The sequence below is a fragment of the Garra rufa genome, chromosome 3, assembly GCF_049309525.1.
Source record: "Garra rufa chromosome 3, GarRuf1.0, whole genome shotgun sequence".
NCBI lineage: Eukaryota > Metazoa > Chordata > Actinopteri > Cypriniformes > Cyprinidae > Garra > Garra rufa.
This window is the reverse complement of record NC_133363.1, coordinates 54,259,875-54,284,469: the sequence shown is the minus strand read 5'-3', so window position 1 is coordinate 54,284,469 and position 24,595 is coordinate 54,259,875. Positions and strand designations below refer to the sequence as shown.

The following is a 24,595-nucleotide window of genomic DNA, read 5'->3' as shown; positions in this document are numbered from 1 at the left end:
GTTTGAAAAGTGTACTTGTGCTTACTTTCTTTAACATGAATGACACTTTTATATATTTTGCAGTCATTTTCATGCATTTCTGAGTGCACTGTAACTGAAACGTCCAAATATTTTTTGTGGAACCCATATAAAAAGTCACTTGGTATATTCTGTGTTTATCGGTATATCTGTGATTGATTCTGTAATTGTGTTGACATTTAATAAAACTTTTATTTGAGAATCTGCATTCTTATGTAGGAATATTTGTACTTTTTAAAATGTATCACCTTTTTTATAAACTAGACAAAAATGTTAATTATTGTACTTCATTCGATAAAAATTGTATTATACTGTAAATTATAATGGTAAAAATAATTATAAATACAAATATTATTATTATTTTTATTTTATTTTTTACCTGAAAAATTTCTTTAAATTAAGAAAAAAATTATTACACATACATCAACTTTCCCTTACACATTCATATGCATTTGAACTTTTTTGTATTATTCATATACATTTTAACTAAACAAAATCTTTCATAGGGACATTTGATAGAGTATATTTGTGCTGAAGTGGCATTTATTATTCACTATGGCTGGGAAACACTGATCTTTTTATTTAATAACAGCGTAGTGATCTGAAAATGTAAATATATTTCATAGAAGGAATATGTATTTATTAAGTATATGATTAACATATAAAACAGGTGGCCATGATTATGGATAACCTCGACCTGAGAGTATGGTAAATATCATTAACATATTCCTAGTGGAATCCACATGACCTTTAAGTATAGCCTATTACATCACTCTCCTCCCAGCCAATCAGAAAAGCTTATGCTCTGAATTGAGTGACACCAGGATACGGCTGGGTCAGCGTCGTGGCCTCGACAGAGTCTCCTAGCAACAGAGCAAATGTGACGCCCTCAACGATTGGGAGCAAAGGCTTTGCATACTGCTTTGACTGAGCAGCCAATCTATGCTCTCTGATAACACTACAGCTCCTAGAGTCAGTGAACGTCCAGTCACGTATTCAGACACGCAGCAGATGTGAAGCAGCCTCAATCTAGACTTTAAGGAAACAGCATCTATTCTGAAATTAACCCGGGGCTCATTGTTTTAGGTGATAATGGTGGCTTTCTGTTTATATGTGTGTGATTTGTCATGATTGTTTTAAATTATGACTACAGTGTTTATAAACATACTTTCTTCTTTAATTTCTCTCTAGATTGAGAACATTGATGCCTGTCTGAGCTTCCTAGCAGCCAAAGGTGTGAACATACAGGGACTTTCAGCTGAAGGTAAAAAAAAAAAAAAAATTTTTTTAAATGACTATTTACAGCTTCAGTAAGATTTTATAACAATTAGATTTTTGATGATTGTGAAATATGGGGTTTTCACACTTTAAACCATAACCCAGGGTTAATAATTCTAATCATTCTTCACCTTAGGTTAATTGTTTAACAATTTGGGTAGTCAGGTTTCAAGATTTTACACTGTATGTTTGTAAATCATGGATTATTGCTTTTATTTGCAGATTTATGTGGTTTAAACATTGATTGGACGAGTACAGCACACAATTTGTTTGCTTTTTAAGGGCCTCTTTATCATTTAATGTGTTTTTAATGTGTTCCTTTACATTTTTTGTCATATTTACATTTTTCTCAGACACTGAAGAAACAAAGTGCATAAAAGTTTATTTTCTAATATGTGACCGTGGACCACAAAACCAGTCATAAGTAGCATAGGTATATTTGTAGCAATAGTCAGCAATACATTGTATAAGTCAAAATGATTGGTTTTTCTTAATGTTCTAAAAATATTAAGTAAACATCATGTTCCATGAAGATATTTTGCACATTTCTTACTGTGAATACATTAAAAGTTCATTTTTGATTAGTAATACTTAAACGCATTGCTAAGAACTTCATTTGGACAACTTTAAAGGAGATTTTCTCAAAATTTAGTTTTTTTGCATCCGCGGATTCCAGATTTTCAAATAGTTGCATCTATTCTCATATATCAACGAAAAGCTTATTTATTCAGCTTTTAGATTATGTATAAATCTCAATTTCAAAAATGGACTCTTATGACTGGTTTTGTGGTCCAGGGTCACGTATTTAATGAAGCATGAGTTGTTTAATTTATCATTGGCTGGCTTGTCTCCAAAAAAACTTTTAAACGCCATTTTTCAAACTTTGTTGCTATTGCAAAAGCTGTATTTCATAACCCACAATTAAAAACCATTTTTTTGTATAGTGCTTCATGCGATACACAATTGTTTTGAAGCAGCTTCTTTATAATAAACGGGGAAATAATGGTGTTAATGTTATAAAAGTCATCAATTATGAAACAAATTCAGGCTCTACAGAGTGCAATTATTCAGTTTAATTTAGTTCTGTGTTGTTTCAGTTCAGTTTATTAACTGTCAATGTTGTAAAGTTCATAAATTATGAAACAAGTTCGGTTAAATTGTAAGCAGCTCTATAGAGGGCAATAGTGTTCTTAATTATGCATGTAAGTCAGTTAAGATTTGATTTCATTTAGTTCAGTAATGTCGATGCTGCAAAGTTTTATTCAGTACTATCAATGCAGTTTAATTGAAAATATCACTGAATATTAATTGTCTTTTAAACCTACTAAAAGTAGTGCCAACACTCTTTAGTGTACACAGACATTAGTGTCAAAGCATGAATGAAACAACCACAAAAAACATATTAAATTACCATATGTGACCCTGGACCACAAAACCAGTCATAAGGTTAAATTTTACAAAACTGAGATATATACATCATATGAAAGCTCAATAAATATAGGATAGGACAATATTTGGCCGAGATACATCTATTTGAAAATCTGGAATATAAGGGTGCAAAAAAATCAAAATACTGAGAAAATCACCTTTAAAGTTGTCCAAATTAAGTTCTTAACAATGCATATTACTAATCAAAAATTACATTTTGATAGGTTTACAGTAGGAATTTTACAAAAAATCTTAATGTAACATGATCTTTACTTAATTTCCTAATGATTTTTGACATAAAAGAAAAATCAATAATTTTGACCAATACAATGTATTTTTGGCTATTGCTACAAATATACCCCAGCGACTTAAGACTGGTTTTGTGGTCCAGGGTCACATATGTAACCCTGGACCACAAAACTAGTCATAAGGGTCAATTGAGAATTTATACATTAAATTGAGATGTGTACATCATCTGAAAGCTTTCCATTGATTTATGGTTTGTTAGAATATGACAATATTTGAAAATCTGGAATATGAGGGTGCAAAAAAAAAAAAAAATCAAAATACTGAGAAAATCTCCTTTAAAGTTGTCCAAATGAAGTTCTTAGCAATGCATATTACTAATCAAAAATTACGTTTTGATATATTTACGGTAAGAAATTTTCTAAATATCTTTATGGAACATGATGTTTACTTAATATGAATATTAATACTAATGAATTTTGGCATGAAAAAAAAAATCTATAATTTTGACCCATACAATGTATTTTTTCCTATTGCTACAAATATACCAGTGCTACTTAAGACTGGTTTTGTGGTCCAGGGTCACATATTAAAATACCAAAACACCATATTAAGCCATTTGTCATTATTGTCAACCACTTGACTGGGTTACATATGGTAATTTGTACAGTGGCTGATAACTGTAAGGTTGTAGGTTCAATTCCCACAAGAAGCAAGAGTTTGATGCTCAAAGCCTTCGTGCTTTACAGGGGACTGTGCTTGTAATTAGCGCCCTACTAATTACTTTGAGAAAAAAGTGTCTGCCAAATTATATACTAAACAGCAATCTCTTGTTGAATGTCTCTCGCTCACAGAGATCCGGAATGGAAATCTGAAAGCCATCTTGGGGCTTTTCTTTAGCCTGTCTCGATACAAGCAGCAGCAGCAGACGAACAGACAGACGCACACGCAGCACACACATTCACACGCTCCCTTAAGCCAGCAGAGCAGCGCTCCGGCCCAACTGACCTCCACCTCGCATGGGACACACACACAAAAAACACAGCCAGAGATGCAGTCCAGGTAACATCAGTCTGTCTGTCTATCTATCTAGCATTCTGTTGTTCTATCTATAATGTTCTATCATTCTATCTAATGTACATTTGTTATATGGATTGTTTGTGGATTGATTTGAAGCAGTCTGTCTATCTGAATGTCTTCATTCTCTTAGCTCTGTGATTGTGTGATGTTGTGTTAGTCATCACTGTCTGTGTTTGTCAGTCTCTCTCTCTTTATCTCTCTTTCTTCTCTTGTTCTTTTCTTCTTTCGATCTAGGGATGGCTCTCAGAGTAAACTCAAGTTTTCCATTGGTCAGAAAAAGTCTTCTAGGTAGTGCTCTCACTCCCATCCTGTGTGTTTCCTCTCCTGTCAATCTGCTTGTCATCACCCTCCTCTTGCTCCCTTACACTTGCATGTTATTTTGTGGTCTAATTCTACTCATATATGGACAAGATTGTTGTGAAACTCAAATATTCAAACTGGCTACTCAATACAATACAATTGTAATTAAATAGTATTAACTAATCAAAATTATTATTTGCCTGTATATATACACTACCAGTCAAGTTTTTGAACAGTAAGCTTTTTTATGTTTTTTAAAGAAGTCTCTTTTGCTTAGCAAGCCTGCATTTATTTGATCCAAAGTACAGCAAAAACAGTAACATTTTGGAATATTCTTACTATTAAAAAGAACTGTTTTCTATTTGAATATATTTTAAAACTTAATGTATTCCTGTGATCTCAAAGCTACATTTTTAGCATCATTACTCCAGTCGTCAGTGTCACATGATCCTTCAGAAATCATTTTAATTTTCTGATTTGCTGCTCAAAAAACATTTTTTATTATTATGTTGAAAACAGCTGAGTAGAATTTCTTTCAGGTTTATTTGATGAATATAAAGTTCAAAAGAACAGCATTTATCTGAAATAGAAATCTTTTGTAGCATTATATATCTTCAGCATAACTTTTGATCGATTTAAAGCATCCTTGCTAAATAAAAGTATTAATTTCTGTAATTTCTTTTATTTCTGTATAGTGCATAATGTTACAAAACCTTTTATTTCAGACAAATGCTTATCTTTGGATCTTTCTATTCATCAAATAATCCTAAAATATTGATGATGATAATAATAATATTCAATTGTTTCTTGAACAGCAAATCATATTAGAATGATTTCTGAAGGATCATGTGACTCTGAATACTGGAGTAACGATGCTAAAACTTTAGCTTTGATCACAGGAATAAATTACATTTTAAAATATATTCAAATAAAAAGCATTTTAAATAATACAAATATTTCAGGATGTTACTGTTTTTGCTGCAATTTGGATTAAATAAATGCAGGCTTTGTGAGCAAAAGAGACTTCTTAAAAAAAAAACATTCAAAATCTTACTGTTCAAAAACTTTTGACTGGTAGTGTAATGCATTATAAAATACTAATTCTGACATTAATAATGCCTTACTTTAATGCTATAATCTCATAAATAACTGTAACCACATTATAACTAAAAATAAAAAGTAAATACTGCATTAAAACACATGGCCAACACCATATTTCTGGTGTTTTGTCATGTGCTGTCAATAGTGCATTACACTATTTAAAGCATGTGCAGGTAATTTTTTATTCATTGGAATGTATATATTAAATGATTTAATGGGTATTATAAAGCAAAGTGTTAAATATCTAACAGATTGCAATTAATAAGGAATTATGAATAACTTTATAGTGCATGTATATAATTAATAGATATCTATTTAACATATATATTGTTAAATACAGATATTAAATAGAAAAACAAACAACATGATCTTGGAGAACGTTTCCTTGAATTTATCCAGCCAGACAGAATATGTGGACTCTGTCAGGTAATGTTTCCCAAAAACATGTCCCAGTGGAAATGTCTGCTCAGTGAGCTGTGATAACTTTAAAATAACTGCTCTGCGTGATGCCCTGCTTGAATATGAGATTAATTATTTATTGTGGGGTGTGTGTGTGTGTGTGTGTGTGTGTGTGTGTGTGTGTGACAGAAAGGTTGATGTTGTAATTTAGTGAATGATGTGTTCATGCCCTCAGTCACCAAGTGCTGTAAATGCATTTTGAATGCATTTCAAATACAAGCGTATTGAGATAACTACACTGAAACTGCTCTAAATCATCTTATTTTAAATTCCCAGTTTGAATATCAGCCCAGTGTTTATTATTCCACCATTTGGAAACATGTGACACAATGTTGCCATCTAATGGTGGATAGTTATAATTGCAGATAAACCTTTTAGAGATTTTAGATGAGCGGTAAAATAAAGAGAGAGGAAAATATCCCTCTGCTGCATTACTATTTTCCATACATATGAGAAAATGTCAAGGCCATACAATAGACAACAATGTGATTAGCATAGGTCGCTACAGATGTTCCTGTTTTTTACATGACATTGACATGACATTTACCTAGACTTGATTGTTGGGTGAGATTAGACTATTTGTCTGTCAATCATGAGGCCTTAAAGGCTTTGACTGACAAAGAAATGTCACATTATAATTACAAATCTCCATCATAGAGACAGTTTAATGTGTTTTCACTGATATGTTTCTTTTTTGAATATGTTAGTTTAGGTTCGGTTTAGACTCCTGTACATTTCAGTTTAAGATGAGCTTTTAATATTATATATTTGCGATAACATTTGTAATATTTGCGTGTGTGTGTGTGTGTGTGTGTGTGTGTGTGTGTGTGTGTGTGTGTGTGTGTATCTAAACCTTCAACAGGCACATAATGCTTGATATAAAATATTTGTATTTTTATAATGCATCAGTTTTGGGGAAATAAACACAAAAATAATTGTTAAATCACTCAAAAGACCAAAATATGTGACCCTGGACCACAAAAACAGTCATAAGGGTCAATTATGATATTGAGATTCATACACCATCTGAAAGCTAGGACAATATTTGTCTGAGATACAACTATTTGAAAATATGGAATCTGAGAGTGCAAAAAAAAATCGCCTTTAAAGTTGTGCAAATGAAGTTCGTAGCAGTGCATATTACTAATCAAAAATTTAGTTTTGATATATTTGTGATAGGAAATTTACAAAATATAATATGGAACATGATCTTTACTTAATATCTTAATGATTTTTGGCTTAAAAGAAAATGTTTTCATTTTGACCCATACGGTGTATTTTTGGCTATTGCTACAAATATACCCTTGCTACTTAAGACTGGTTTTGTGGTCCAAGGTCACATATGTCTTAAGTCGCTGGGGTATATTTGTAGTAATAGCCAAAAATACATTGTATGGGTCAAAATTATTGATTTTTCTTTTATGTCAAAAATCATTAGGAAATTAAGTAAAGATCATGTTACATTAAGATTTTTTTGTAAAATTCCTACTGTAAACCTATCAAAATGTAATTTTTGATTAGTAATATGCATTGTTAAGAACTTAATTTGGACAACTTTAAAGGTGATTTTCTCAGTATTTTGATTTTTTTTGCACCCTTAGATTCCAGATTTTCAAATAGATGTATCTCGGCCAAATATTGTCCTATCCTAACAAACTATACATCAATAGAAAGCTTATTTATTGAGATTTCATATGGTGTATATATCTCAGTTTTGTAAAATGTAACCTTATGACTGGTTTTGTGGTCCAAGGTCACATATACTATTTGCTAGCTAAGTGGTTATGCTGGGAGGTTTCACTGTTGATGCACTGAGAAGATCCTCTGTCACTTTGTGTAAATAAAAAAAACATGCACTAAAGCAGTTTAGAGTGTTTTTCCTTTTTTTCAGTTTCATTAACTAGGAATGGATTGAATAAGGCTGATTCTAAAGCAAGAGACCCAGAGAAAGGCAAAAACATCCAGTTTTTTAAATAAAAAGACTCTTTGTACATTAAGCAACCATTTAGAATCCATTAGCAACCCAATATCCAATACCCAATATAGCATCACAATATCCTGGCAAGCACCAACAACACCTGAGCACGAGTTCTGCACTGCCAAGAAGCACGCACATTTTCTTCAGAAAGAGTCTTGTTGTTAATATTTTTGCTCTCTCACTGTCACAGATTACCTGGCCCCACCTCGAGGATGTCCACTGCGGGCAGTGAGAGTTCTCCTCGAGGGTCCATCAGTTCAGCAGGGAATCGCCGCAGTCAGTTGTTCAGTGATAAAACCAAACCTGCAGCAGCTCAGGCCAAAGGTAAAGCCAACCACAGTCTTTCAGTCTTTAAAGTGAAGTGACCTCTGAAATAAAACAGTATAATCTCATCAGAAAATGGCAAGTCAAGATTAAAAGCTTTTAATTAGATTTGAACATATTTATCTCTGCCGGGTCCTTCCAGTTTATATGTTATCTGTGATTTTTATCATGCCTGGGTGAAATGAGTCAGTTTTCTGTATTTTATTTATTCAGAAAATGACTAGCTTCAGCTCCTGGCAGTGTTTGAAGAAAAGTGAAATAATAGAAAAGATAAGGAAAGATTCAGTCCTGGAAGAAAATTGTGTCTCCTGTTTTAGCTATGCAGGGCAAGATATAAACGATGTATGAAGTATGTTTATGGTTTGTTTCTTTCTCCAAATTAAATTTGTTTTGTCATTTGAATTTTAAACTGTAATGGAGCAGTCTTCTCCATTTAAAGTAAAAGTTACAGAGCTGGTCTTTATTTGCTCTGTAGGCTGTGTGCATGTACACTACCTTTCAAAAGTTTGGGGTCTGTAAGATTTTAATCAGCATTAGTATTTTTATTCAGCAAAGATGCATTAAATTGTATTAAATTGAAATTAAAGTCATAATAAAAAAAAGATTCATAATGTTTTCTATTCATCAAAGAAAAATATATCATGGTATTCACAAAAATAATAACCAGCTTAACTGTTTTCAACACAGTGTTGTTTTTGACAACCATCTTAGATTTAGTCTTAGTCTTAGTCTTTTGGACTAAAATGCTTCTTAGTTTTAGTCAAATTTTAGTCACTTCTGTATGTGATAGTTTTAGTCCAATTTTAGTCGACGAAAAGTCAAAAAGGTTTTAGTCTAGTTTTAGTCGACGAAAAGTCAAAAAGGTTTTAGTCTAGTTTTAGTCAAAAAAAGGGAAAAAAGTAGTCTTTTAACAAATTAATGTAGGTCAGTAAGTATTTTGCTGTTGGGTAGTGTCACTTATAAGTTCTGAAAATAGCAGATCTATAGTTCAACACAATGTGAGCTTCCGGATCGACTATTTTCACCAATAATTACAATAATGAAGGAATGTTTTAGAACATAAAAGACAAACAAGGATGGAATGCTAAAACGGCTTGCCATACTAGTATGGCAAAGAGTATTTAATGCTAAAACGGCTTGCCATAGCGTCAGATACTTTTTAAGTTTTAATTGGCATGCACAATAAGCAGAAATGTCATGCATTTTAAACGTCTGACGGACCACCCACTAACATTTTCGTCTATTCTCGTCTCGTCAACGAAAACTCACACACGTCTCGTCATGTTTTAGTCATCAACGAGCCATTTTTATCTCGTCATCGTCTCGTTATCGTCATGAAAAAAAGTGGCGTCAACGAAATGATTTCGTCATCGTCATCGTTGACGAAAACAACACTGTTTCAACATTGATAATAATAAGAAATGTTTCTTCAGCAGCAAATCAGCATATTAGTCACTGAGGGGCTGAAAATTCAGCTTTGCCATGATGCCATCACAGGAATAAATGATATTTTAAAATGTATTCAAATAGAAAACAGTTCTTTTAAATTGTAATAATATTTCACAATATTCCAGTTTTTACTGTGTTTTTGATCAAATATATGCAGCTTTGGTGAGCATAAAGACTTATATAATATAACAAATATATATATATATATATTTTACATTTAACAAACACAAACTTTTGAACAGTACTGCACAGTATATATTGCATACTGTAGCATATTTGTGACCCTGGACCACAAAACCAGTTGTAAGTAGCACCGGTACATTTGTAGCAATAGCCAACAATACATGGGTCAAAATTATCGATTTTTCTTTTATGCCAAAAATCATTAGGATCACAAGTAAAGATCATGTTCTGTGAAGATATTTTGTATATTTCCTACCATAAATATATCAAAACTTAATGTTTGATTAGTAATATGCATTACTAAGAACAACATTTGGACTACTTTTTTCAATATTTTGAATTTTTCACCTTCAGATTCCAGTTTTTTAAATAGTTGTATCTCAGCCAAATATTGTCCTATCCTAACCATACATCAATGGAAAGCTCATTTGTTTTATATTACTTTCAGATGATATGCAAATACTAGAAATAGATGTCTAGATGTAAAGCTTAGCTCTTGGTTGACATTATTCAGCTCACAGGGCCTAGGTGAGGTCAGCTAAAACCAAAAGTTGACTTTCTACAGGAAGGTATGCATTTTAAACATTTTCTGGACTAACGTGCGCGATGAATAATGCACCATAAGATAAACCGGGTCAGTTTTGAGTTCATGTTGACTTTAAGCGGTCACTGTGTTAAAACGTGCCAGCCTATTTTTGTGCTTTGTGATGGAGATGTGCTGAGTTTGGAGTAGTTAATGTAGCAGTCAGTGCTGGAAATAACTGCTTATAATGACTTTGAGTGAAGCTAGTCACACAAACCCTAGCAGAGATGTTTGAAAGATGTTGCAAATGTGCCGTACGTGTATGTGTGTGCGTGTGTGTGGTACTGGCTTTGAAAGCAGAGTGAGTGAAGCGTAGGAAGTTTCTGCATTAATTGAGCTCCAATTAGTGTGTTTTGGCCTTGGAATGTGGTGGCAGTGAAAGAAAGACACAGTGTCATGCTTTAGTGTCATGCAATCTCTTCATTTTTTTACTCTTTCCACTGTATGTTTGTGTACATATTCCTAAGTATTAAATAAATGAAGTATCTGAAAGAAAAATTTAAAGCAGGTTCTTCTAATGGTAAACTTTGCTTAATGTATTCAACTGTATGCCTATGTTTACTTTTTAGAATATTTTCTTGAATAATCTGACTTTAGTATGTGGCTTGTGTGTAGTTGAAGAGTTCAGATGTTTTGGTCTTGTGACAGTGAATGTTAGTAAATTCTCCTATAATGCATTTAGCTCAGTTATTTTGCCTGTGACCTGCTTAATGCAAAGCAGAGTGAGAATGTGAATCAAAGAGCAAAAAAGCTCAACTCTTCTGTGTGTGTGCCATCATTTTGAAACAGATATAAGTCTCATCTGAGATGACATGAGTCAAGAGAGGGTTGAGAAGAGATTTACAGTTTCAGAGTTTTAAAGCAGAGTGTTTTCAGAGTTTGAATTCAATTTTCTAGAATGGTAAATTGAAATTTACTGCTGTAAACATTTTTTATAGTTGTAATTTTATGCATTGCATAATTTTCTTTATTTTAAAGCATTTTTTATTTTAATCAGAGAAAAGTTCTTTAAATCATATTTATTAAAGGTATAGTCCACCCCCCAAAAAATTGTCATAATTTACTCACCCTCATGACTTTTTCAAACCTGTGTGACATTCTTTCTTATGGAAGCCTGTTTCCGCCACTGAATAAACAATATAAAAAGGTAATTGTAACTTTTTATCTCACAATTCTGACTTTTTTTTTTCACAGTTGCATGGTACAAACCCGCAATTCTTTTTTCTCTTAATTGTGTAATATAGACTCACAATTCTGACTTTTTTTCTCAGAATTGTGTGATATAAACTTGCAGTTGCGAGAAAAAAAACTTGCTATAAACTCAGTTCTTTTGTGACTTTTTAAGTTTATATCTCACAATTCTGACTTTTTAACTCTCATTTCAGAGTTTATATCTCACTATAATGGGAAAAAGTCTGAATTGCGAGTTTGTATCACAATTCAGGTTAAAAAAAAATCAGAGTTACGAGTTTATATCTCACAATTCTGACTTTTTAACTCACACTTCAGAGTTTATATCTCACAATTCTGACTTTTTAACTCACACTTCAGAGATTATATCTCACAATTCTGACTTTTTAACTCACACTTCAGAGTTTATATCTCACAATTCTGACTTTTTAACTCACACTTCAGTTTATATCTCACAATTCTGACTTTTTAACTCACACTTCAGAGATTATATCTCACAATTCTGACTTTTTAACTCACACTTCAGAGATTATATCTCACAATTCTGACTTTTTAACTCACACTTCAGAGTTTATATCTCACAATTCTGACTTTTTAACTCACACTTCAGAGATTATATCTCACAATTCTGACTTTTTAACTCGCACTTCAGTTTATATCTCACAATTCTGACTTTTTAACTCACACTTCAGAGATTATATCTCACAATTCTGACTTTTTAACTCACACTTCAGAGATTATATCTCACAATTCAGACTTTTTAACTCACACTTCAGAGATTATATCTCACAATTCTGACTTTTTAACTCACACTTCAGTTTATATCTCACAATTCTGACTTTTTAACTCACACTTCAGTTTATATCTCACAATTCTGACTTTTTAACTCACACTTCAGAGATTATATCTCACAATTCTGACTTTTTAACTCACACTTCAGAGATTATATCTCACAATTCTGACTTTTTAACTCACACTTCAGAGTTTATATCTCACAATTCTGACTTTTTAACTCACACTTCAGAGATTATATCTCACAATTCTGACTTTTTAACTCGCACTTCAGTTTATATCTCACAATTCAGACTTTTTAACTCATTTCAGAGTTTATATCTCACAATTCTGACTTTTTAACTCACACTTCAGAGATTATATCTCACAATTCTGACTTTTTAACTCACACTTCAGTTTATATCTCACAATTCTGACTTTTTAACTCACACTTCAGTTTATATCTCACAATTCAGACTTTTTAACTCATTTCAGAGTTTATATCTCACAATTCTGACTTTTTAACTCACACTTCAGAGATTATATCTCACAATTCTGACTTTTTAACTCACACTTCAGAGATTATATCTCACAATTCAGACTTTTTAACTCACACTTCAGAGATTATATCTCACAATTCTGACTTTTTAACTCACACTTCAGTTTATATCTCACAATTCTGACTTTTTAACTCACACTTCAGTTTATATCTCACAATTCTGACTTTTTAACTCACACTTCAGAGATTATATCTCACAATTCTGACTTTTTAACTCACACTTCAGAGATTATATCTCACAATTCTGACTTTTTAACTCACACTTCAGTTTATATCTCACAATTCTGACTTTTTAACTCACACTTCAGAGATTATATCTCACAATTCTGACTTTTTAACTCACACTTCAGAGATTATATCTCACAATTCTGACTTTTTAACTCACACTTCAGAGATTATATCTCACAATTCTGACTTTTTAACTCACACTTTAGAGTTTATATCTCACAATTCTGACTTTTTAACTCACACTTCAGAGTTTATATCTCACAATAATGGGAAAAATCAGTATTGCATGTTTGTATCACAATTCAGGTTAAAAAAAATCAGAGTTACGAGTTTATATCTCACAATTCTGACTTTTTAACTCACACTTCAGAGATTATATCTCACAATTCTGACTTTTTAACTCACACTTCAGAGTTTATATCTCACAATTCTGACTTTTTAACTCACACTTCAGTTTATATCTCACAATTCTGACTTTTTAACTCACACTTCAGAGATTATATCTCACAATTCTGACTTTTTAACTCACACTTCAGAGATTATATCTCACAATTCTGACTTTTTAACTCACACTTCAGAGTTTATATCTCACAATTCTGACTTTTTAACTCACACTTCAGAGATTATATCTCACAATTCTGACTTTTTAACTCGCACTTCAGTTTATATCTCACAATTCTGACTTTTTAACTCACACTTCAGAGATTATATCTCACAATTCTGACTTTTTAACTCACACTTCAGAGATTATATCTCACAATTCAGACTTTTTAACTCACACTTCAGAGATTATATCTCACAATTCTGACTTTTTAACTCACACTTCAGTTTATATCTCACAATTCAGACTTTTTAACTCACACTTCAGAGTTTATATCTCACAATTCTGACTTTTTAACTCACACTTCAGTTTATATCTCACAATTCTGACTTTTTAACTCACACTTCAGAGATTATATCTCACAATTCTGACTTTTTAACTCACACTTCAGAGATTATATCTCACAATTCTGACTTTTTAACTCACACTTCAGAGTTTATATCTCACAATTCTGACTTTTTAACTCGCACTTCAGTTTATATCTCACAATTCTGACTTTTTAACTCGCACTTCAGTTTATATCTCACAATTCTGACTTTTTAACTCACACTTCAGAGATTATATCTCACAATTCTGACTTTTTAACTCACACTTCAGAGATTATATCTCACAATTCAGACTTTTTAACTCACACTTCAGAGATTATATCTCACAATTCTGACTTTTTAACTCACACTTCAGTTTATATCTCACAATTCTGACTTTTTAACTCACACTTCAGTTTATATCTCACAATTCTGACTTTTTAACTCACACTTCAGAGATTATATCTCACAATTCTGACTTTTTAACTCACACTTCAGAGATTATATCTCACAATTCTGACTTTTTAACTCACACTTCAGTTTATATCTCACAATTCTGACTTTTTAACTCACACTTCAGAGATTATATCTCACAATTCTGACTTTTTAACTCACACTTCAGAGATTATATCTCACAATTCTGACTTTTTAACTCACACTTCAGAGATTATATCTCACAATTCTGACTTTTTAACTCACACTTAAGAGATTATATCTCACAATTCTGACTTTTTAACTCACACTTTAGAGTTTATATCTCACAATTCTGACTTTTTAACTCACACTTCAGAGTTTATATCTCACAATAATGGGAAAAATCAGTATTGCATGTTTGTATCACAATTCAGGTTAAAAAAATCAGAGTTACGAGTTTATATCTCACAATTCTGACTTTTTAACTCACACTTCAGAGATTATATCTCACAATTCTGACTTTTTAACTCACACTTCTGACTTTTTAACTCACACTTCAGAGTTTATATCTCACAATTCAGACTTTTTAACTCACACTTCAGAGATTATATCTCACAATTCTGACTTTTTAACTCACACTTCAGAGTTTATATCTCACAATTCTGACTTTTTAACTCACACTTCAGAGTTTATATCTCACAATTCAGACTTTTTAACTCACACTTCAGAGTTTATATCTCACAATTCAGACTTTTTAACTCACACTTCAGAGATTATATCTCACAATTCTGACTTTTTAACTCACACTTCAGAGATTATATCTCACAATTCTGACTTTTTAACTCACACTTCAGAGTTTATATCTCACAATTCTGACTTTTTAACTCACACTTCAGAGATTATATCTCACAATTCTGACTTTTTAACTCACACTTCAGAGATTATATCTCACAATTCTGACTTTTTAACTCACACTTCAGAGTTTATATCTCACAATTCTGACTTTTTAACTCACACTTCAGTTTATATCTCACAATTCTGACTTTTTAACTCACACTTCAGAGATTATATCTCACAATTCTGACTTTTTAACTCACACTTCAGAGATTATATCTCACAATTCTGACTTTTTAACTCACACTTCAGAGTTTATATCTCACAATTCTGACTTTTTAACTCACACTTCAGAGATTATATCTCACAATTCTGACTTTTTAACTCGCACTTCAGTTTATATCTCACAATTCTGACTTTTTAACTCACACTTCAGAGATTATATCTCACAATTCTGACTTTTTAACTCACACTTCAGAGATTATATCTCACAATTCAGACTTTTTAACTCACACTTCAGAGATTATATCTCACAATTCTGACTTTTTAACTCACACTTCAGTTTATATCTCACAATTCAGACTTTTTAACTCACACTTCAGAGATTATATCTCACAATTCTGACTTTTTAACTCACACTTCAGAGTTTATATCTCACAATTCTGACTTTTTAACTCACACTTCAGAGTTTATATCTCACAATTCAGACTTTTTAACTCACACTTCAGAGTTTATATCTCACAATTCAGACTTTTTAACTCACACTTCAGAGATTATATCTCACAATTCTGACTTTTTAACTCACACTTCAGAGTTTATATCTCACAATTCTGACTTTTTAACTCACACTTCAGAGTTTATATCTCACAATTCAGACTTTTTAACTCACACTTCAGTTTATATCTCACAATTCTGACTTTTTAACTCACACTTAAGAGATTATATCTCACAATTCTGACTTTTTAACTCACACTTCAGAGTTTATATCTCACAATTCTGACTTTTTAACTCATTTCAGAGTTTATATCTCACAATTCTGACTTTTTAACTCACACTTCAGAGATTATATCTCACAATTCTGACTTTTTAACTCACACTTCAGAGATTATATCTCACAATTCTGACTTTTTAACTCACACTTAAGAGATTATATCTCACAATTCTGACTTTTTAACTCACACTTTAGAGTTTATATCTCACAATTCTGACTTTTTAACTCACACTTCAGAGTTTATATCTCACAATAATGGGAAAAAGTCAGTATTGCATGTTTGTATCACAATTCAGGTTAAAAAAATCAGAGTTACGAGTTTATATCTCACAATTCTGACTTTTTAACTCACACTTCAGAGATTATATCTCACAATTCTGACTTTTTAACTCATTTCAGAGTTTATATCTCACAATTCTGACTTTTTAACTCACACTTCAGAGATTATATCTCACAATTCTGACTTTTTAACTCACACTTAAGAGATTATATCTCACAATTCTGACTTTTTAACTCACACTTTAGAGTTTATATCTCACAATTCTGACTTTTTAACTCACACTTCAGAGTTTATATCTCACAATAATGGGAAAAAGTCAGTATTGCATGTTTGTATCACAATTCAGGTTAAAAAAATCAGAGTTACGAGTTTATATCTCACAATTCTGACTTTTTAACTCTCATTTCAGAGTTTATATCTCACAATAATGGGAAAAAGTCAGTATTGCATGTTTGTATCACAATTCAGGTTAAAAAAATCAGAGTTACGAGTTTATATCTCACAATTCTGACTTTTTAACTCACATTTCAGAGTTTATATCTCACAATTCTGACTTTTTAACTCACAATTGCGAGTTTATTTCTCGCAATTCTGACTTTTTAACTCGCAATTGCAAGTTTGTATCTCACAATTCTGACTTTTTAACTCACAATTGTGAATTTATATCTCACAATTCTGAGAAAAAGTTAGAATTGCGAGGTTGTATTTCAATTCAGGTTAAAAAAAAAAGAATTGCGAATTTATATCTCACAATTGCGAGTTTGTATCGCACAATTCGGACTTTTTAACTCGCAGTTGTGAGTTTATATCTCAAAATTCTAAGAAAAAAGTCATAATTGTGAGTTTGTATCATGCAATTCGGGGAAAAAAGTCCGAATTGTGAGATAAAACATTGCAAAAAGTTTTTTCTTTTTTTTATTCAGTGGCGTAAACAGGCTTCTACACATTCTTCTAAAGTAACATGAGAAAACAAATGTAAGAATACTGGTAACCAAACAGTTCCCTTTGGTGCATATTGACTTCCATTGTATGGATAAAAAATACAATGGAAGTGCAATGGGAACTAAAACTTACTAAAACTTGTTTTCTTACTAGCATTATTTAAAATATCTTACAGGTTTGGAATGATATGAGGGTGAATAAAATGTTCATTTTTGGATGAACTATTGCTTTAAAGTCCATATTCTGGTTAAGCCTTTATTTACAGCAATTGTTGTATTTGTGTATAATAATGGTTTGAAACATTAGCTTAGTCGGGCTTGTTTACATGATGAATACAAGATCAAAATATGACTGTATTCAATAACAGAGAACAGAAAAACCCTGACAAGGTGCAATATGAAACAGGCATGATGTGTGTATTGGTGGGCTCTCGTGGGGTGGTCATCTGAGACTAATGATAGCTGCTATTCTGCCGTGGAGAAATAATCACTTAAATATGGACGTTAAGAGGAATTGAGAGGGGCCACAAACCCTGAGGGCAGAAACTTGCTCTAGAGATTCCTAACGATACGAGGACGACAGAAAGATTTTTTCTGCTGAGCGTTTTGCAGTACATTGTCATATGGTCTGTTTGTGGACAGTAACTGTTCAACTTTTTCTCTCTCTCAACTTTCATCTCTATAATTCTATAAGGGATTTTTTTCCTGACCTATTCCCTTCTCTGCCCCTCTCTTTCCCCTCTGTACCTATTGGAAGTCATTAGTGGTCTGACCCACTTCTCTCTGGCTGGCATGGCTAATTGGACCTAAATCACTTCCTAATTGCCGCTTTGTTTCTGTGCCGCTCATTAAATGCCAAACTGAATGAGATGGGAACGGTGTTTTTCCCCGTGTCAGATTGTTTAATAATAAAATATACAGATAAACGCTGAACTTGATAAATAATAAAAGATTTTTAGTCATAATTTACCAGCAAAACCTTTACATTCAGTCTTAACTTAAGTGCTTGCCAAAAGTTTGTAGCTGATATTATGCCGGCGCACAAAGTATTTGTGAGAAACATTCAGCACTCCGACTAGGCACTCAGTGGGACAATTCTATAGTTTTATATCTCTTCTGCTGGATCTCTTTTGTAATGTGCAGCATTAGTACATGCTCAGTTGTTTATAGAGTTTAATTTAACGTTTTTGGGAACTTTTTTGGGGTCTGGAGTGTGTTGAGCATGATCTAGAGGCTCAGAGGGAGGGGGCTGGACAGAGGGACAGCGGGGTTTCTGTGCGAGAACTCGCCAGTGTTTGCAGTTAGACTTTTATTTGCAGTGTAGCTCCTGCGAGTGAACTCGACTACTGAGACACTACAAGCTGGACTGACGGTGAAACCAGCTCACTTTAACAAATGGACCAGCCAGGTGAATGAGAGATTGATAACTTGCTTTCTTTCTTTGTTTTTTTTATTTTGTAAACAACTTTTTTTTTTTTTTTACTCTAGTGAAGATGGAAAAGGTCTTTTTTTTCTGGTCCTTTCTTTTATTACAATTTACACTTTTGGATTATTTAATTTAAACATGCCATTCCGCAAGATTTGGCTAATTTTACCATTTGTTTTCAAGGACTTATTTGTGTTAAAATGCTTATCTGTTTATCAATTAACATTGACCAGTTGTAAATATTCATGCATTATTTTACATTTCTGTTTTTGTGTGATTTGTATTTCAGGAAGGAAGTTTTGATTGCGTATGTCACACAGAGCACAATCGCTAAATTTGGCCTCCAGTGTTTGAATGGGCATTAAAATCTTACTTGCTGTGTTAGTGTAAACAGTTTAGAATGGATTTCGGTCAGCCGTCTGCTGCTCACTATTACAATAACATTAGCTCAGGAGTAACTAGCCTTTTATGGCCAGGGAGAACACTTTCAATATTTACCTCTGGTTAAACTTTCAAACCTTTTCTCCTTCTTAGCCTTTGATTAAATCTATTTTCAATCTGCTAATTTTTGCTTTATTTCCCTGGATCCCAGGTTCTTTTTCCACAACATCTATTTGGATTTTAGATCCAATCTTCAGGACTGACTGATCATCAGTGTTGTTGTATCTGTTGTTATAGGAATGATGTATGTGTCAGAGCAGTGCAAGAGACTCATGTATGATGTTATGTGTTCCATAATGATGAAAAACCACATGAAATCTGATCATTTGGCTAGTTTGCAAAAAATGAGATTTTAATTGAGTTTCAAAACACATATTGACACTGTATGTCTGCATACACACACTCTTAAAAAAAAGTTGTTTTATTAGCATCAATGATTCCGTGAACATCCATAGAACCTTTCAAATGTTCTTTAGATTTTTGAAATGTTCTTCAAAGTGGTTCTTTTAGGAACTGTTCACGGAAAGGTTCTTTGGGGAACCAAAAATGGTTCTTCTATGGCATCACTGCAAAAACACCCTTTTGCAACCTTTATTTTTAAGAGTTTAGATGTAAATGCAACTGAATTTAGTTTAAGTACTTAAGATTACTAAAACTGAACTAAAAATGAAGGCTAAGTAGAATATTAAGAAGAACACTAAAATGACAAAATCACACAAAAAAAAAAACCCTAATACAACTAAAATAAATGCTAAACATGGAATTTATTTTTGGAATATTTATTTTGTGTTTGCTCGCTGTGTGGTTTTTATGTATTTCTTGTTTTTTGTTTTTTTTTCTTTCAACAAAACAAATGTTAATTCAAAATATGCTAAAATAGTATATAAACTATAAACTAAATTAACACCGGATCATTCAAACTGAAACACATTTCTGATTTTAAGCTGATTCAAAATTGATTCAAAATTTGAATTTAATTTAAATTTGAGTTGACTTAACAAAACATTGGGTTGGTTAAACAATTTACCCAGCTGCCTTTTAAAATTTGAATCAACTCAAATATCTAAGTTGTCACTTAGTACAACTTAACATTTCAAGTTGACTAAACTTTTTTGAATTGACTGAACTTAAAATTTTAAGGCAGCCAGGTAACAATTTTTTCTTTAAGTTGACTCAACAAATTTTTTTTTTTTTTTTTTTTTTTTTTTTTACAGTTCATAGAGAAAACACTAATTCTGTGAACAAGTGACCAACTTCAGCCACAGCTTCAGCGTCTATTTAAAGTGTAGGGGGTGGGACGCTTCGGATTCTAGAGACAGTGTTGTTTTTGACAACCATCTTAGATTTAGTCTTAGTCTTTTGGACTAAAATGCTTATTAGTTTTAGTCCAATTTTAGTCACTTCTGTATGTGATAGTTTTAGTCCAATTTTAGTCGACGAAAAGTCAAAAAGGTTTTAGTCTAGTTTTAGTCAAAAAAAGGGGGAAAAGTAGTCTTTTAACAAATTATTGTAGGTCAGTAAGTATTTTGCTGTTGGGTAGTGTCACTTATAAGTTGTGAAAATAGCAGATCTATAGTTCAACCCAATGTGAGCTTCCGGATCGACTATTTTCACCAATAATTACAATAATGAAGGAATGGTTTTAGACATAAAAGACATATTTGAAATACACCCGTAGGTCCTCTCGCCGTTTGCGACCACCCATCGTGGTTAATCGTCTGTCTGTCTGAGTGCCAACAATGTGACGTCTTGAGCACGTTGTGCGCTGCACACCAGGTGGTGGGTGTAACCAAGTATGGATAGAATGCTAAAACGGCTTGCCATACTAGTATGGCAAAGAGTATTTAATGCTAATATGGCTTGCCATAGCGGCAGATACTTTTTAGGTTTTAATTGGCATGCACAATAAGCAGAAATGTCATGCGTTTTAAACGTCTGACGGACCACCCACTAACATTTTCGTCTATTCTCGTCTCGTCAACGAAAACTCACACACGTCTCGTCATGTTTTAGTCATCAACGAGCCATTTTTACCTCGTCATCGTCTCGTTATCGTCATGAAAAAAAGTGCCCTCAACGAAATGATTTCGTCATCGTCATCGTTGACGAAAACAACACTGTCTAGAGAGCATTTGATTGGACAGAATGTTTGATGAGAAGCTGAATTGCAGGGTCATTAAAATCGTTGATCCATGTTGGTGAAAGTTTTAAATGCTTATATTTCGTAAATGCGATTTCAGAGCACACTAGTTTATAGATAACTTTAAGGCTAACGTATTCATACTAAAAGTTTTGATTTCATGGTGACTTTAACGCCTTCTCTCAGATATGCAGTGCAACTGTCTCCATGACTGTTATTTACTGTTTTATCCTGTCTCTCTGACTTTCCTGTGTTTCACCGTCACCGTCTTTTCCTCTCCAGAATCATCAGAGAGTGTCACCTCACAAGGCGTGACTGAGCACACTCTGTCATCCCTGGCGTCCGCCTGCACCTCTGTTAATACCAGCACTGTGGCATCTTCATCTTCATCGTCAGCCATCCCCCAGCCCAACTCGAGTAGCAAACCCTGGAGAAGCAAATCTCAGAGCACCAAGCACACTGCTACCTCCACCGCTACCTCCACGGTGCTTTCCATCAAACCAGATCTCCAGGCCAAGCAGCCTGTGCCTGCAGAGCCGCCACCGAAAGCTGTGCCTCAGAAGTCCATGCTGGAGAAACTCAAACTTTTCAACAGCAAAGGAGGCTCAAAGTCATCCACGCCAGCAGAGGGTGCCGTTACGCCGACAGGGGGAAAAGATGCCGGTTTGGTTTTGGAAAGAGTCGAGGCTGGTTCCAATACAGAACCCATTGAGGAAATGGATGGTAATGTCAGGCCCACAAACGGATCGAGTGTTGTTACGATGACAACCAGCCCAAAGACTGCACTGAAGGGCATCGCGCAGCGGACATTTAGCCGGGCGCTCACGGCGAAAAAATCTTCAGCTAAAGCTGTGGAGAAAGAAAAAGAAAAGGATCGCGCTAAGGAGAAAGATAAAAATGGAAAAGAGGGATCAAAGCGTGTCGCTGCCTCGGAAAAGGTAGAGACCAAAGAGGAAGTCAAGGAGGAAGTTGTTCCCTCAAGCAGAGTTGCTCCCTCCGAACCAGAGCCCAGGAAAGCCTCTAAGATCGCTAGCTTTATACCTAAAGGCGGCAAAGTGGGCGGTACAAAGAAAGAAAGCCCCGCCCCTGTGCAAAGTGGAATTCCAAAACCAGGAAGTAAAAATGGAAATGGAGCGGTAAAAAGCTCAGCGCTGCCTCTCGGTGGTAAAGACAATGAGAGGCCCCGCAGTATGCGTCTAGGAGGGGGTCTGGGACTTCATAGGGACAGCCGGCATTCCTCGTCCTCTTCCAGTCTGGCTTCCACCGAGGGGAAAGGACTCCACAGCGCCGCCCCGGTGGCTAACGGAACACAATCTACGGCTAGCAACACAGTCAGTGTGCAGCTGCCTCAACCTCAGCAGCAGTACAACCACCCCAATACAGCCACCGTAGCACCCTTCATGTACAGGTGAGACTCGTACTGGGATTTTCAGCTGGAGGATGATAAAATGGGCCAAAGACATAGATTAAGACTGAAGGAGAGACTAGATCCAGATCTAGAGATTTTAGGGAGGGTCTTTTGACCTTAACCAGCACACAAAGTGTTATTTTTGTTAATTGAAACTAGACTATTAGAAATAGTTTTTGTTAACTGAAACAAAGCTGAAATAATACTAATTATAAATTTTAGTCAGAAAAACTTTTAACTTAAAAACCGTGAAATTTGGAAGCCAAATTCCGCCACTGAATTTTAAAAAAAAAAAAGTCATTGTGACTTTTTATCTGACAGTTCTTAATTTTTTCTTGCAATTGCGTGATACAAACTCGGAATTCAGATTTTTTTTTCTCAGAATTGTGAGACATAAAGTTGCAATTCCATGTTATAAAGTAAGAATTGTGAGATATAAACTCCTAATACTGAAAACATATCAGTCTTTTTCCCCTCAAAGTTGACTTTATAACTCGCAATTGCGGGTTTATATCTCACAATTCTAAAAAAAAAAGTCAAAACAAGTTTATATCTCACAATTATGACTTTATTTCTTGCAATTTTAAGTTTATATTGTGCAATTCTGAGGAAAAAAGTCAGAATTTTGAGTTTATATCTCACAATTCAGATACAAAAGTCAGAATTGTGAGTTTGTATCATGCAATTCAAAAAAAAAATGTTGAGATAAAAATTCACAATTTTTAATTTTCTATTTAGTGGCGAAAATCGGCTTCCATAAATTTTGCAGTGGCAACAAACTGAAATCAAAAATGTTGAAGTACTAAATTTACTAAAGCTAAAACTGAAATAAAACAAATCTAGTTTAGTTTTTAATTTAGTTTGAGACTGCCACTGTAAAACTCATTGTGAACAGCTCTAGTAAGTGTGTATGCGTTTGCACATGTATGTGACTCCCCGTCAGGCTCAGCTGTGAAGTGTTTGACTGGTATTTCCTCTGAAACAGACCTGTTGCCCTGTGTTTGTTTTCCATAAAGGATTCCTTTAGTCAGGCCATGACTTCTGCAGACTAGAATGTCACAGAAAATCTGTATGCATCTACATGAATGACATCTTTTTTTTATTTTTAACCACTGTGTTTTAAGGTCTCAGAACGAGGCAGACGGAAACATTGGCACAATCCCAAGCTCTGGATGTCGTAGTAGTGACTCCGGTAGCTTCAGTAAGATCAACCAGTCTTCTACCGAGGACCTGTCAGGTAACCTGTTCATTTTATTTCTGATGAAGTTTAAACAATAATCTGATAGTCAAAGACTTTTCTTATGGTAATAATAATAATCGATGCATAATTGTAACAACATAATTTAAAAACATAAGTATTCAGTAAGTTTAAGAAGTTCAAAATTTAAGTTGTTGTGTTTTTTTGGCTGCGTTTATTTGATAAACACAGTAAAACATTTGTGGACAGATAAATAATCCTGTGATGCAAATAATAATTCCTGTGATGCAAAGCTGAATTTTCAGCATCATTGCTCCAGTCTTCAGTGTCACATGATCCTTCAAAAAATGCTTTTGTTACTTAGATTTTTTTGACTTGTTTCCAGCAAAAATATCTAAAAATTCTTAAATCAAGAAGGATATTCTAGACAAGTAATAAGT

The 24,595-nt window shown here is 33.4% G+C and overlaps 1 protein-coding gene across 4 annotated transcripts in view; it reads left to right on the top strand.

The window, feature by feature from the left end:
• Positions 1-24,595, top strand: part of nav2a (neuron navigator 2a) — a 226,426-nt gene that overhangs the window by 135,321 nt on the left and 66,510 nt on the right. For all 4 annotated transcript variants that reach the window (XM_073836405.1, XM_073836404.1, XM_073836403.1 and 1 more), the window contains exons 4-8: positions 1,210-1,282; positions 3,825-4,032; positions 8,079-8,212; positions 21,832-22,957; positions 24,082-24,194. In XM_073836405.1, the coding sequence (XP_073692506.1) occupies positions 1,210-1,282; positions 3,825-4,032; positions 8,079-8,212; positions 21,832-22,957; positions 24,082-24,194 (1,654 nt within the window). The remainder of the gene's footprint in view (positions 1-1,209; positions 1,283-3,824; positions 4,033-8,078; positions 8,213-21,831; positions 22,958-24,081; positions 24,195-24,595) is intronic.